This window comes from Sparus aurata, chromosome 6 (assembly GCF_900880675.1).
Source record: "Sparus aurata chromosome 6, fSpaAur1.1, whole genome shotgun sequence".
Taxonomy (NCBI): domain Eukaryota; kingdom Metazoa; phylum Chordata; class Actinopteri; order Spariformes; family Sparidae; genus Sparus; species Sparus aurata.
This window is the reverse complement of record NC_044192.1, coordinates 28,370,193-28,385,670: the sequence shown is the minus strand read 5'-3', so window position 1 is coordinate 28,385,670 and position 15,478 is coordinate 28,370,193. Positions and strand designations below refer to the sequence as shown.

At 42.6% G+C, this 15,478-nt stretch overlaps 1 protein-coding gene across 1 annotated transcript in view; it reads left to right on the top strand.

The window, feature by feature from the left end:
• suclg2 (succinate-CoA ligase GDP-forming subunit beta) overlaps window positions 1–15,478 on the top strand; it is a 104,229-nt gene that overhangs the window by 32,026 nt on the left and 56,725 nt on the right. The window contains exon 3 of the mRNA XM_030419157.1: window positions 12,974–13,073. Within this exon, the coding sequence (XP_030275017.1) occupies window positions 12,974–13,073 (100 nt within the window). The remainder of the gene's footprint in view (window positions 1–12,973; window positions 13,074–15,478) is intronic.

Genomic DNA, 15,478 nt, shown 5'->3' with positions numbered 1-15,478 from the left:
TTCTTTGGCTACCGGGGATCTTCTAGCACTCTGAAGTCAAGTCAATGAGGCTCACACTGTGCCTCAGATGATGTGTAACTAAAAGTAGCTCAAGGCCAAGGACACTGTTGTTGTGTGTATCTTAAAGTGATTGTTTTCAGTCTGCTTATTTAGTTGTCTACTCTCTGTGGCAGCTTAGAGCCCCTCCATGCCTCTGGCCTGTGATCTGCAAATCTTTTCACACAATACTGGCTTTAAGTGTGTTACCGCATTTTTCTGCTGCTGTGGGTGCTCACGCGTGTCCTCTCAGGGAGACCGAAGCTTGTTGGGTTGGTTCCACACGCAGCTCATGATTTAAAGGTAGAGTAAGCCAACTTTGGAGACAATCAGAGAGAGATTTAATATTACATTAGAAATTAGTATTATGTGCTGCTCGAAGTGCAAAACCGCTAAGGAGTAAAAGAATGTACTAGCAAACTGCTAGGGGAATCTGCTGGTTTAGGTGTCCAGGGGAGACTCCGCCTGCACAACAGCTTCTGCTGGATGGACTCCCAGACACATCATAACAGTCTGGAGAGACACAGAATACACCAGACACTGAGCCAAAGGGCATCTTGGAAGGACACAGTGGTGTGGAGGGCCAGGGCAACTGTAACTGTGACGGCAACTGGGAGGAGAGACAGGACGTTCCCCGCCATAAAATCCTGATCCTTGGTGCATTTAATGACCATTGAAGGAAAAATATCCAAAATGCCAATCTGGAGGTTTGCTTCACTGTGTAAAATGTTCAGTTGTCTGTTGTGGTTATACAGCCGAGTGGTTTATCTGTAGGAATGTGGGATAAAATGCCAAACTCACAGATATAATTTATGCCGTAACACACGCGCTCACACTTGGTGTGCCTCCACATTAATTTTTTGCTGGTGATATCAACTGTTCCGCTTTTTCTGGCAGGGTGCAGAGAAGCATTTACACCTCCGACTGGGCCTGGCGCTGGTGTATGAGATCATCTAGAGAGTGCCATATGCTTCTTCACGAACCCAACACACTGCCTAGCCTGTACCATCTGTCATAGAAATGCTCCTCCCCACCACGGGCAGCACCACAAGCCGCTGCGAGGACCTCCTTATCTGTGCCTGACGTTTGCATTGTATGCGAGCGTGCTCCCCTCTCACGTGACCTCAACTCCTGACCGGCTCATGTGCCAGCGGAGTTGCTGTGCGATGCTTCTCTCGGTTCATTTATTCAAAAGCTGTGCTGAATAGATGATACATCTCAGAAGTTATGTGCGAGTATTTTAGATTCAGTAGAAAAATCAAGGATAAAAAAAAAAAAGATTAGGCTGTTTAGTACCTTTTCATTTGAACTGAACAGAAATGTGTTCATAGTCATTGACTTTCAGAAAGATGGTACTACAGATGTAGAGAGCTACTCGTGACCATGACAAAACTCTCCTAAGTTAAAAACATCAGTATTATTCGTAAAGTAGGACATGCCTCTTTACTTGTTGAATGAATGAATGAATGCAAATTTATTTTGGACATGTCAAAATAAAACAAAAAGTTCAGTTAGTTAAACAGATGAGCGTGATAATATGGAAAGTATGTTACAAAGTACATTCCATTGACAAGCCCGAAAAGGAGTAGGAAGAAGTAAGCACTTATTTAATTCTACCTCTTCTCCACAACTCACCAATTCATCATAATCAATGTACTTCAATTCCTGAACCTGTGAACCTTTCTACGCTCCCATCTAACTATATACAATTTGATATACAATGTACTATAAATACATTGCATATTATTGTTTTTCATAAATACATTTACATGCAGTCGTTCAGTGTGGAAGGACTTCACAAATCAAACCCAGTTTGGGAAGTCCCGTGGTAGGCACTGAGTAGTGATGTGCTACTGTGGAACATTAGCATCACTCATGCTTCAGCTCCTTTTTTATGTCATGGTGTCCCAACACTTGCTCAGTGACAAAGCCATTATCTGGATAATACTGGCCCTAAATTGCATGTTTTATTAAGGCTATTTCATGCTTCATTGAGCAGTGAATTTGTAAGAAGCAATGAAGTGATTTTTTTCTTTTTCTTTTCTCCCAACGCTTTCCCTCCGCGTGCCTTTTCTTCGTATGCACTCCAGTTCCAATTTCTGCCTACCTGGATTTGGATTACGGTGTTGCGTGAGCCTGGAAGGTCCTTTATCATCAAATTCCATTATGCCTGGCTCCCAGTGCGTGATGCCAGCCCTGTGTCATCATTGATTAAGAAAATGTATAGACAAACCTAACATTTGTTGAATGTGAAAAGGAAAAGTCAGAGCTGTGCTACACACCTCACGGACACATGGGACCCGCTTCCGTTTCAGCTAGGGACCGACAAATACATGTAACTGTCAAACATGGTTAAAACATGGATCATGGCCAGACCTCTCCTCGCTGCGCATCCCCTCCCGTCTCATTCATAGTCCCCACTAGAGCCGCCTCGTGCTCTTCAACACTTCAAGCGCCTTTTAAGACCACTTTCATCTTCCCCCTTCAGAAAATGAAGCAGAGTCTCTGGTGAAAAGAGCTGACAGAAGCAGTTAGTGCCAAGAGTTAGCTCGACCACGGCCCTTTCACTTCTGTCTTTGTCTGAAGTAGTGAGGGAGAAGACGACCCTCTTAGAGCTTTGTGCGTTCGAGTGTGTGTATGTACGCCAGCTGGAGCCCATGTTGCGTCCTCTTCCTCTCGTTGGTCTACTGGACGGAGGCCACGGGGGCAGCTGCTCACCTATTGAGGGAACTGATTTCCAGAGTGGGTTCTTGAACTTCAAAAGAATATGCAACCTCAGTATTACAGGATGCTCCGGCTGTATTGTTGCCATCTTTATGCGCCTTTGGCCGGCCTTTCCATTTCAATCAGTGACCATCCCGACCTCCTCTATTTTCAGTGTGAACGTCACAGAAGCCTGGCTGTGATAGCGGAGAAGGACAGTGGTCTGTTAATGATGTACGTTGTCACTGCATGAGACCCGAGAGTGTATATGTCATGGAGTCATCCAACTATGCAAGATAAGTTAACTAGCTCTTGTAATAGTAAGATTACTTCTAATATTCCCAGTGATGGTGTCAGAATAGATGTGTACGTGTTCGATGGGTGCCACTTGGATGACATCAGAAGCAAAGTGTACTTACGGACTGAGAAACGATGCCGCTGAGGAGCTCACATGTCATTAAGCTACTAGTATGGAGATTGATGCATTGTATATACAGTAGGGCTGTCAAACGATTATATTTTATAATCACGATTAATCGCATTTTGTTCATAGTTAACTTGCGATTAATTGCAAATTAATCGCAATTTTTTTGTCACATTTCTTTCTCTTCTAAATGTACCTTAATGTATTTTTTTCATGTTCTTAATACTTTTTACAACATAAGAAAGGGTCAGGGTCAGGCAAATATGCTTGCTTTATGAAAATGTTTTTTCAACACTTCAAATCATGCAGGAAAATAAAAGGCTCAAAAAAATATCACCTCACCCTAAATGGGATCAAAACATGGTGATGGCTGCTTTTGGCGGGGGGGGTGGGGGCGGTGGGCTCTCTGCATCTGCCATGTGTTTGGCTTGCAAATGATATTTGAGACTCGACATACTTCAATGGTAACTCATTTCATGTCGACAGTACGTGCAGATAACTTTTGTCCTATCGACCGAACCATCTGGCAGTGAAAGTGAATTTGCCGTTCCTAAGTCCTTTCTCCATTTCCTTTCGCTTTCGCTTTTCAGTCCACCTTGTTTTTCCTGAACCACCAACTCTGCTTCTTCTTCTTCTGATTCCCTTTCTTATTCTTCTGCCACCCTCTGGATCAAGACTACACGTGCCATCATACATACAATGCGCGTTTCTTTTTTTTTTAATACTGAGCGTTAATCGCAAGTTAAAAAAATTAACGGCGTTAAGAGGATGTTGCGGTAATGCGTTATTAACGTTATTGACAGCCCTAATATACAGTTAAGTGGATTATTGGCCGCCACCATTCAGGAGTTTGTATTTTTCCTTGATCACCCAGCTAAAGAATTTCAAAGCAATGGCTTGCCAGCCAATTTCTTCTTTATTATTATCTTAATAACACTTGACCCAGGGGCCAAGGAGGTCAGGATACCATTATAGCTCAACAATACGATTCCTCATTCATTGCGAGAGCTCTGAGATGACAGATGATGTGCTTTCACTTCACAGAGATAACAGCAGTCATTATCTACCAGTTGAGTGGTTGAGAAAAAGTGCTCTGACCGTCGAAACTGAAAAATAAGAGGGCGGTGCTGGCGCTGTGAGTTGATATGTGTGGACTTAGATGGAAAATATTAGAAGTGGCTGTTTTTATGCATGCTGCTTCTGTGTTTACAGAGCCTCAAAAACAACCTCAAACTATCGCCCCGCACATTTCAATCTCCTGGAGAGGCTTGTGTTTGGATGTCTCTGGCTTTTTGCTTCCACTTCCACTGAAATAACTTCTGTTTTACACTATTGCCATTCGGCTAGTTTGTGTTTGGACACTTGGTACACAGTACATGCCGTACTCTGCGCTCTGTGTTTTGTGCTGTGCACTGCAAATGTGCAGTTTACAGAAGAATAAAGTTGCGTAATCATAGGAGAACCTCAGTCGCTGTTTTCTTGCTCATTTGCATGGAATCTGGGTATCATACTACTTACTTGCAGCACTTGCGCGATTAATCTGGTCCGTGCACACCGATACAGGAAAATTACCTGACAAATTTGCAACCATTAGCCAGACTGCTGTTGTTTGCGTGGCCAGAGTTAAATATTATTATGTTAATAACTTCTGCGCTAATGTGTTGAGGTTCATTTACATAGCTATTAACTGCTAAAGTCAAGTCAAAACAACATTGCTCTTTCTTCTATGTTTAACCCCCACATTCTGACCTTTCTCTCCCCTCCTCGTGCTTTAGTCCCTCTTTTTTTTTCTTTATCCCTCTCATCTCTTACATCTTTTCCACTCCCTCCGATTTGTTTCCTCGCTTTCACCCTCACTTCAATCTGTTGTTGCTCTACTTATCCGCTGTGTCGCTTTCCCTGTCTTTGTCTGTAGTGCTTAACACCCCGCAATTTATGCCCCACCCTCCTGTAAAATAACCGTAGTGCCACAGCAGTACCTCTTTGTCCTCGTTTGCCACTTCACTCACGTTGTAGAGGAAATAAGGGAGTGCAGGGAGTTAGCCGGAGTGAGCTGCAGGTGTCCTTACCTCACAGCCCCCCCCAAACTACCTGCGAGGCTCCTGCTGATGGACAGAACAGCTTATGCCCCTTCACAGGGCTCGCCTGTCACACAGGAAGACAGATGTTAGTCTGCAGTTTTTTTCCTGTCTCCACAACCTGCCAAGAGAACACACACCCGATGAGAAGAGAAGAGATGGGATGGGGCTGGTGTGAAACAGGAGGTTATTGACATGGGCGCAGCAGCATGCTGACATGCACTGCAACGGCTTATTTCAGATCACATTGTAGGTATGGCTGTGTGTTATTTTTATGCGCCATTGTAATGCACAGTATATATTTTAAGTTTTTTTTGAAAATCTTTTCAAAGGAACGTCTGGATCTGGCTACAAAATCAAACATAATATTTTTGACTGAATACACGTATTTTGCAACAATATTCTAGGAGTGACTAGAAAAAAATGTCAACACAATGACATTCTCGATAAATAGTCATCAGCAAAGGGGTTAGAATGACTAGGTGGGTAAAGACAAGTATTAGAGCAGGTCTGATAACGCATTTATTGTGATGCAGCATTTAAATATCACAGTGACATCTAAAATGTATGCCCATATATAGTGTTGTCACAATAACAATATCACTGAGCCCATATTTTTGGCTATAGGTTAACTGCAAACATAAAAATCCTAAGAAGTCGCACTCAAACACGCTGACAGTACAAGTGCTCAGACACACATACCCAGATGCAAATTACGCTGGCCTCTCCAAGGACCTGTTGTTCTCACCCAGTGCATTAGCTGGCGCTTAGGTCTCTCGTTTGCTAAGAAAAAGCCATGCATCTGAAATTGTCTTAACAGCTGTAAATAGGCTTTGCTGGGTAAAGCGGCCTGTCTCTCAAAGAGCTGATTTCTGTAAGCAGCTTAGTGTTTCCACCTCCTCATTACGCACCCTAACCTATTCATGTTGTGGCTGAGACGTGGAATTACTTCTCACACATCCCCTCTATCGTATTAGGATGATACTAATGTGCCAGTAGAAGCGAACATGTCAGGGTGCTTTGCATACATGCAGGCTACCTACATAGTCGTGTTGGTATTAGTCAGAGTTGAGAGTTAAGCCAGGTTCAGTAATGGGAATTGTACTAGTGGAGTAAAATGCACAAACATTGTTTTTTGTTTTTTTTTTCCCCTATGGATCTCAAACCATTAGCTACACTTCATTACCCCTATAGTGGAAATGGCGTTGCAAGTCTTCCTGCCCACTAGCATGTCGACAGCAGCAGATGACGTAAGCTTTTAGAAAACTTTTATCTGCTATTGTTCATGCTGAACTGATGAAAGATATTCAGTCAATAATGAGAAGTGAGCAGCTCGTGTTTGTGTAGATTCTCAGTCACTTGTTTGAAACATTTTCATGGAGGTTTTTCTGCAACACTGCAACCCAGGGGTAGTTTTTTTTCTAGTTAACCGTCTCATGATGTGGCTTGATACCGGCAAATGTCTTTGCAGAGGCTTTGTTTTCGCACAAATGATTCTCCCTATGGAAGTATAGATAAACACCACCCGTCGTTCCACAAAACCATTATCATTACCGTCACCCCTCTGCTTGTACGGCAATGAAAAAACTCTTAGCCAGGGGTTTGAACCGCACCTCTCTGCCACTGAGAGGAGACCGAGGCCAGCTCAGGATTCATTAGAAGTGCTCTCTATGTCTGAAAGCCAGGTGGACTTGTCCTCTAATGAGGACTCGTCCGTCATGGAGGCAGTAACTGGAGGATGTGTCACACAGAGGTGTCACTGTCGGTCCGGGACGCTGATATTCTCCTCCACTGAGTAGCACTGAGATGGCATCATTAGAGGCAGAGATGGACACAGGGACGTTGGGCTAAACCAGACAAGATAGAGAGGTGATAATGATATATTTAAGTGTAGAGAACAAAAAAAAGCCAAATTGTAGTTAGCTTTGACTTTTTGTGTCTAATTCTCTTTGCTTGTCCTTTGATACATTCCCAACACTTGGTCTTGCGGAGATGCCGGCAGCAAGAGGACATGTAGAGCGTGGTTAGGATTTATCAGTGTTTGTTGACTTTTCAACCTCAACTGAACAGGAAAACATTTAGCCTTAAGAATACCAAGGCCATTATATGTCAAGGTAGATGAAAAACTAAAGGTTTTATTTTCATATCTTTCCTTTTGGTTCACCTGCCATCACTGCTTGAATGGAGAGCAATTTTCTGTCTGACCTTTTTGCAGTCTGGCAGGATTGGAAATGGTAAAAGTTTACGGAAAGCTGAACTTGTCCAAGATAATACCAGCGTTACCGCTGTGGTTCAAGGAAACCATAACACAAACAGTCCAAACATTGATTACAACTCGTTCCTTTTACACTGGTCCTTCAGAATTCAAATTAAAACACAGTATGCTGGCAAGGCTGCTGAAATAAGTGTCGGCTTCACTTGACTTTTATTTATTTCTTTATTTTTTTTTACAAATGCAAGGAGCGAGAGCATGCACACATTCCGCTTCCTGCTCATGCAATTAGTAAAGCTTATCCGATAGTTGAAGTCTTTGATCCCCTGCATGGCCGAAGGTACTTTGCTATATTAGGTTATGAGTTCATTGTTCCTAATATCAGTGAGCCATTGATGTGACACAGCAAGGAGCCCTGTGGCGAAGTGAAAGTGGAAGTGAAAGCTAGAGCTGCTCCAATAGCTTTCTGTAGCTATCAATATGCTGTTGACAACATAATTGAAGTTATTTAAAGACATGCCATGTGCCTCTAGATGGAAGCAAATGGAAGCACAGATTGTTGTTGTTTCTTCTTACAGCACTGGAGTACCCCTGAATCATTAATTATACTTCAGCTGCTTGGAATTAATTTCATAAATATGCGTCGATGACGTCATCGTTAATGGTTTTAATTGTCTTGGTAGACTGATGTTTCAGACCTTTATTTTTTAAGACTAAATCCTGGCTGTTTGGCAGCAGTCTCCACTCTCCTGTGTGGCATCACAACCGGGAAGGGTTTTCGTCATGATGCGCACAGATGCTGAAGGTTCATGGGTCTTTCGATTTGCAAGTCTTAATGGCATTTATCCATAGGAAGGCTCAGGCTCTCTGTGGTGTTTGATTGTAGCTGTGTGCACCCTTGTTTGTTTTCTCCTCTCTCCCAAGAGTTTGATTAGTCTCCTCCATTTAGCCGCCACATTACTTTCATTACAGCACACATGCACGCTGGGGAGGGCCGTCGTGATCTTTTTCTCCCTCCATGCAGATGGCAGCCACATCTTACTCTCTGGATTGGCGCGCAGCCTGCATCTGTCCCTTACCAGCCAGCATCCCCCTAGCCTCGAAGGTTTAATTAAATATCAGACCAAAGCTAATGCTGCTGCTGGCCACCCATGGGCTACATGGGAAACGGAGTAGGGGGGAGAAGAGGACAGGCCTTTTTTTTTTTTAAAAGTACACAGAGAGAAAGAGGGTAAACGAGACACTGATTGTAGAAGTAGCATCGCCTTTTCCAGCCGCTGTCACAGGCAAGCAGACTGGGAGTTGATTTGCACTCATTACTGGGAAATGAGTAAGGCCTGAGGATGATGACCACATTACTCCGATCGCATGTGATGTGATTGGAGATGTTGTGCGATGTTAATGTGCTCCCCCGTGTCCCCGAGATAAAGAAAAGAAATGGAGATGAAAATCTTTCTCTCCATCTTTACAGTGGGCCATGCATGAAACAAATGTAAGCTGAGAACTGATTACGCAACCCTCCCCCCATGAAAAGGGGTTTCATTGAACTAATAACCAAACGACTTTCTGCACAGCTTATTTCTAATCATTGTTGCTGCAACAAAAAATTATGTATCGAGCAATCTTGAAACCCATCGGCTATCTTCGGAGACGATTTAACCTCTGGGGACACGGCCTGTGTTTCAGGGTTTTCGTGAGTAGCCAGCAGATATCCAGATAACGGATTTCCTGGTCAAGGGTTCCTCTTCCGAGTGCCCAACATTGTTTACAGTCTGCTAGCAAATTAAGCCAGGAGGATGGAGCTGGAGTTGAGAGATCGATGATATCTGTAGAGAGATATCAATGCAGAACCTTTTTTTTAATAAAGCTAATCAAAAGTTATATCTCCTTGCTAATGTGTTCCACCACTTTTGCTGCCAACACGGACTGTTTACCTGCATACACCACACACCACTCAAACATGATTATTTAACGCTACTCAGACAGCAAAAAGACTACAATTGGAATCCAGAATGCTTCAGATACCAATATCTTGTCCCTTGCCCACAGATTCTGCATCCGCATGCAGATCTGTTTATAGAGATTATGCATGTAGCACGTGAACATTCTGCACACCAACAATAATGAAACAAATATTCAGGGAGTTATCTTGGACAGGATGAACAATATTTTGCTGTCTGATAGCACATACTCAGAATGCGATGCGTGCGTCCTTTCATCAGGGTGACCTCTAATTTTAGAGATTTAAAACTGCATTTTTTTCACTGATTGAAAACCTTAAACTGTGACAATCCACCGGTGCTCGCTGGCGTCTTTACTGATTAATTTCAGACATGTGCCCTTCCCTCCCCTCACATAAGAGCGTGACTTATCTCTGATTTTACATACTACTAGTCCTTTTCCGTCCGCTCCACATCCTGCCCCGCACTCATTAGGGACCAACCTTTGTCTGAGTGTTAGAGGCCATCTCATGTCTGTCATACTACCAGATAATGGCCGCCCTGCTCTTTACCATGCACCATGTTCACTGTGATCTTTTAGGACATCATTATCCTCTCCTTGTGTTTCCACGGGAAGTGGTGTTTCAGTGTTAACCAGAGAATATTGTACGATTCGACAGAAGTTATTTTTTTCTGTGAAAATTGCTTTTTTTTTTTTTAATCATAAAGTCTTTTAGGTGGGAATGCACTTCATCACATTCTATCTCCCTCGTTTTATAAAGTTTCCTCTTATTATCAGCACGCTGCTCTTTCAGTGCCCATTTACAATTGCTGATATTGCTACAATATCTTGTTGTGTGCCACATAATAAGCAGGTTTGCCATCAATTACTAGTGCAGCAGGAATGAACACCTGCCTTGTTTTCACCCCATTACCTTCCCTGGCACATTACATGCCTTTTAATATATTTAATATATCTTGACTTTAAAACCATAGCTTGCTTTTTTTTAAGGGTCTCCATCAATGTGTCAATACTCTTACCTTTCTGCACACCTCAAACAATGCTATCTCCCCATTGGGCTACATCTTTGTTCTTCCACTTGTTTCTTTTTTTCCATCTTTAAAGCAAAAGTCATTTCCGCTGTGCTGTCCCTCTCCGCTACACATGCCCGCAGGACGCACTATTTCATCTTGCTTTGAACTCTTTTAAATTTTGCGCAGTAGCAGTTTTTTATTAACATATTTATTCATTTATGACTCCTCTCGAAGCCCTTTGCATATGAGCACACCTTTTATTCTCTCATTCTCTCTCTCTCTCTCTCTCTCTCTCCTTCCCTCTCCTCTCAGCTCCCGACTGTCCACAGAGAGCAGGTCTTACTAATGCAGTGTTGGTTTAATCCCTGCCACCCTGTCAGAGGCTATTTTCTCTGGGTCCATTACAGCAGCAGTGAGCGCAGCCACAGTTTTTTGGCTCTCTCGGCGCACCAGCACCTGTCTGGACGTTCTCCTGCCTGCTCGTAGAATTCCGTCAAGGGAGGAGCTTGTCTCCTGCCCTCAAGGTCAGGGCGTCTTTCTAGCCATCGCGCGGCGGATCATCCCCTTCCACTCTCCCTACCACCCGCTTCCCACCCTGATGGCAGCCACCTGTCAATGGCTGAACTCCCCCACCTAGATAATAATAACCCTAGCCAGAGACCATCTTAAATCAAGTGTCCTCGCCCCATTTGAATAGAGGGAGATTCTGGGCAGGATGCTCAATAGACAGCTGAGGGGCCTCCTCATGATGTGTGAGTTCTTGCAAGGTGGCAGTGACAGCAAAGGGGAGCCAGGGTGGTTATATAATTGGAGCAAGGTCATGTGAAAGTTTCCAACAGTTGTGCAGTTGCTTATTTCCCTTCTTGCACTAAGACTATAACTGGATGCCAGTTGTAAGGAAACACATCAGTGAAACAGGTCAGGTGGATCATGTATGTGGTTGGTATTTTTAGCCATGCTAGTGGCATGGTTCTACAGATGGTATCTGTGATCTGTCGGTTTGGTTCTCCACTGTGGTCCCGACTGAAATATTGTTTTTTAACTATTGGATAGATTACCATGAAATTTTGCACTGACATACATGTTCCAGAGAGGATCCCTTGACCTTTCACCTTGTTGCCACCATTGGGTTGAAATATATGAATTTTAGTGAATCATGCTGACTATTATTAAATGGATTGCCAGGAATTTTTTGATATATGTGGTGCGTCCCAGACTCATCATCCAGTGCTGCTGACATGTTGGTGCTAATCCAGTGAAATATCTCTAAATCCACTCATGATGGACTAAAACTAAATCAGTGAAGACATTGATGGTTCCCCAACAAAGTATTCTAAAGATTTTGTTGAGACCATGACTGTTTTTCTAGAGCCACCATGTGGTTCATATTTATGGTTTTGAGTTAGATGTCCCAACAATGATTTAATAGAATGCCATGAAAATCGGTATAGGCATTTGTCCTTTGATTTTTTTTATAGGGCTAAAAGAAACATCAATCTTTATCATTATTATATTATTATAATACAGTAATTTATTTATGACAGATTACAAGCATAACTTATGACATTCAGGACAGGTGCCAAATCGAAAAGGGAAAATGGAAAAAGAAATCAACATCTCCATACAGTATGGAGATGCTGATTTTCTTCTCCACCAGGACTAGTAAATGGTTTGCTAACCGTGATACTGCTGTGCTTGATACTCGCCTGACCTGAAACCCTGTGAACAATGTATGGGGTATCCAAGCAACCTGGGCTTTCTTGCAAAAGGAGCCTCTGACTAAGTGTTGAGTGCATAAATGAACATACTTTGTCGAAGGTCGACATTTCTGTATTATAAATCCTTTTTTTGATTGGTCTTATTTAATATTCTAATATTTTGACATACCGGAATTTTTATTATTTATTATAATTATTTTTTTTATGATCATGTGCTGTATTGTATTGTAATCATCCAAATTAAAACAAGGCTATTTCACTTTATGTGTAATGAATCAAGAATATATGAAAGTTAGATTTTTTGAATTAAGTTACAGAAAAAAGCTAACTTTCCCATGACATTCTAATTTTTTTAGATTCACCTGTCCATGTTTAATAGAAGTGTATGTTATCTTTTGCCCACGACTGTAAGTGATGCTATTACAGCATCAGTGCTTACCAGGGAGCCGCCATTATTTTTTCAATCAGTTTCTTCTCTCGCTGGTCGTTTCATCTAAACCATCCCCGTAGCTGGCAGTAGTTCCACAGGATGCTTATTAGTTGAACAACTGTGGTTCAGACACAAGCGCATAGCTTGAGACCTTGCAAGATGGATTCACAGGATCACATGATCACATGATCTTGTGAATCCAGCTGCCTCACAAGGTAACCCTCACCCCTGTCTTTTCCTCCCCACATCCTCACTTCAGTCAGATAGAGAGATAAGTGGCAAACTGAAGGGGGCATCCAAGGTGCTGAGCCTATATCTTAAGTGTTCTGTCTCTCTTTCTCTGTCCTTCTTTTCCTCATTTTGTCTCTCACTCAATCTGTCTCTCTCTGTCTTTCAGATGCCAAGGAGATCGTGCTGAAAGCTCAGATCCTGGCCGGTGGCAGAGGCAAGGGTGTGTTTGACAGTGGCCTTAAAGGTGGAGTGCACTTAACTAAGGAGTAAGTATACCCCTGTGTGCATTTCACGCTCAGAGTTACTGTTGGAGATAGATTCATATTATTTCTCCAACAACAGCGGCTTTTAGAGTGAGGAGGCTCAAAGAGCTCTCTGAAGATGATCCCTAGGCACAAAGACACAGTCACGTATACTTGTACTGCAAATAAACAGTTTTTCTTTCTTCCAGTGTCTCATTTTTCGAACAACTACCCTCAATTAAATGTTAAAAACGTTATTTTGAGGTCACCAGAGGCTTTATTCACCCCATGCTGAGTTTTCCTCTCTCAGGTTGATTGGGCTTTTTGCTGCGGCAGACGTTTATTTTGTTCTAGTTTAAAATTACAAAGTGTGATGGGTGCATACCTCTAGTGAAGACTCACTCTGAACTCTTGTGCATTTTTTAAAAGGCTTAGCATCAATCTCAAAAAGTGTTTTCTTTGCACAGGCGCTGCAGTTTTCGTGTAGTAAAACAGTGTTATTTTAGTAGGAAAGGTACCCACCACTTACTGCTGCCTTAGCAACAAAAAGATGATTTATGACAATTGTCCCAGACATGGATCACCGTCACCCTACTTCGGGTTTGGAATGGCCGGGAACTTTTTCAAAGTGAGATATCCTGAAGTTCATCGTCCCCAGACAGTGACATGAGTGCACAGTTCACCTTCCTCTCATCTATCAAAGGATGAGTACAACTCCTGGCTTCATTTTTATTCACTTATGAAACCAGAGCAGGCTTACAGAAGCATCCCTGGCATGCAGCCTGCTTTTAAGCAGGGAGAATAAGAAGCGGTTCATTCACAGCGATGTACAGGCATAACAAAGTGTCTCCAAAAGCTGTGCTTTGTAAAAATTTGTTTTATACCCGAAAGTGCTGAGGCATATCTCGATTCAACTGAGCAGCGATTAGGAAATAGTTATTTGTCTGTCAGTTGACCTCATTTTCAATCGTGTGTTTTTTCTGTAAATGTTTTTGCACATTAAGACTGGTTCTTAATGCAACATTATGCAAACTTTTCCCCCTTTTTTGCGATTTGATGCCACTGTTGTTTTGGATTACATATGAAACATTGTCCTAAATATGGACGCTGCACACAGACATTTACTGTCAATGCATTTCTTATGAATGAAAACAAGACATAGCAAACCAGCTAATAAGTCCAACACCAACTAGTCCAGCTCTGCAAAGTCTTGGAGCTTTTTTTTTTTTGTGATTCTTTTGGCCAACGACTAAAAGATTAACTGTCTTCTGGCCTCTTGCTCAAGCACTCCCTCTTTTTGTCATCTTAGCTTCCTCCATCACGTCCTCTTTGGTCTCTTCGCCTCTGTCATGATGTCTGTGGAGGAAGCTTAACCTCACTTTGGGTCATGGTGCTTCATTCCCTGCTCCAGGCCAAAAAAACCTGGTCCTCCTAGCTTTCAAGGCCCTTAAACAAGTGATATAACCACCAATAATCCCTTGGTACTCCAAGCTCCTGGTCAGGTCTGGGCAGAGCAGCTAACTAGCTAACAGCTACAGTCAGTGGTTATTTTAGTAACAGGTAAGCTAATTAGTCCATCAGAAAACTTCACGGAGAGTTGAGGCAGAGCAGTCAGAGGACATCAGAGGTAAACAGGGAAGATTGTGATTGCCCACCCATAGTGCAATAATAATAATAATAATACATTTTATTTATAAGCGCCTTTCAGGTCACTCAAGGACACTTTACAAAAACAAACAGCAGTCAAGCATCAAAGTGAAGTATACAAATGAAGTATACATAAAACAGATAAAAACATTACAAATCATCAGGGAAAGCAATTTTAAAATGGTGAGTCTTCAGTTGTGATTTAAAAGTAGTAATAGATGGGCACTGGCGCAAACTGAGGGGGAGAGCATTCCACAGTGTGGGGCCAGCCACACTGAAGGCCCTGTCACCCATAGAGCGTAGTCTAGAGGGGGGAATGGAGAGGAGACGGGAATCAGAGGAACGTAGTGAACGGTGTGGCGAATAGGGATGGAGAAGACGGGCTAGATAGGGAGGTGCCAGGCCATGAAGACATTTAAAAACCAGAAGAAGCGTTTTAAGAGAGATTCGGTATTGGACTGGGAGCCAATGCAGGTGCTGAAGGGTGGGGGTGATGTGTTCCCAGCACCGTGTGTGAGTTAGGACTCTGGCAGCTGAGTTTTGGACATATTGAAGTTTTTTTAGTCTTTGGTTGGGCAATCCGAGGAGAAGGCTATTGCAGTAATCCAGTCTGGATGTAACGAAGGCATGAATGAGTGTTTCTGTGACAGGGTGAGATAGAGAGGGTCGGAGTCTGGAGATGTTCTTAAGATGGAAGAAGGCTGTTTTTGTGATGTTTTTGATATGTGATTCAAACTCTACTGCAAGAACCATGACTGTATTATTTAGACCTGGATACAGAT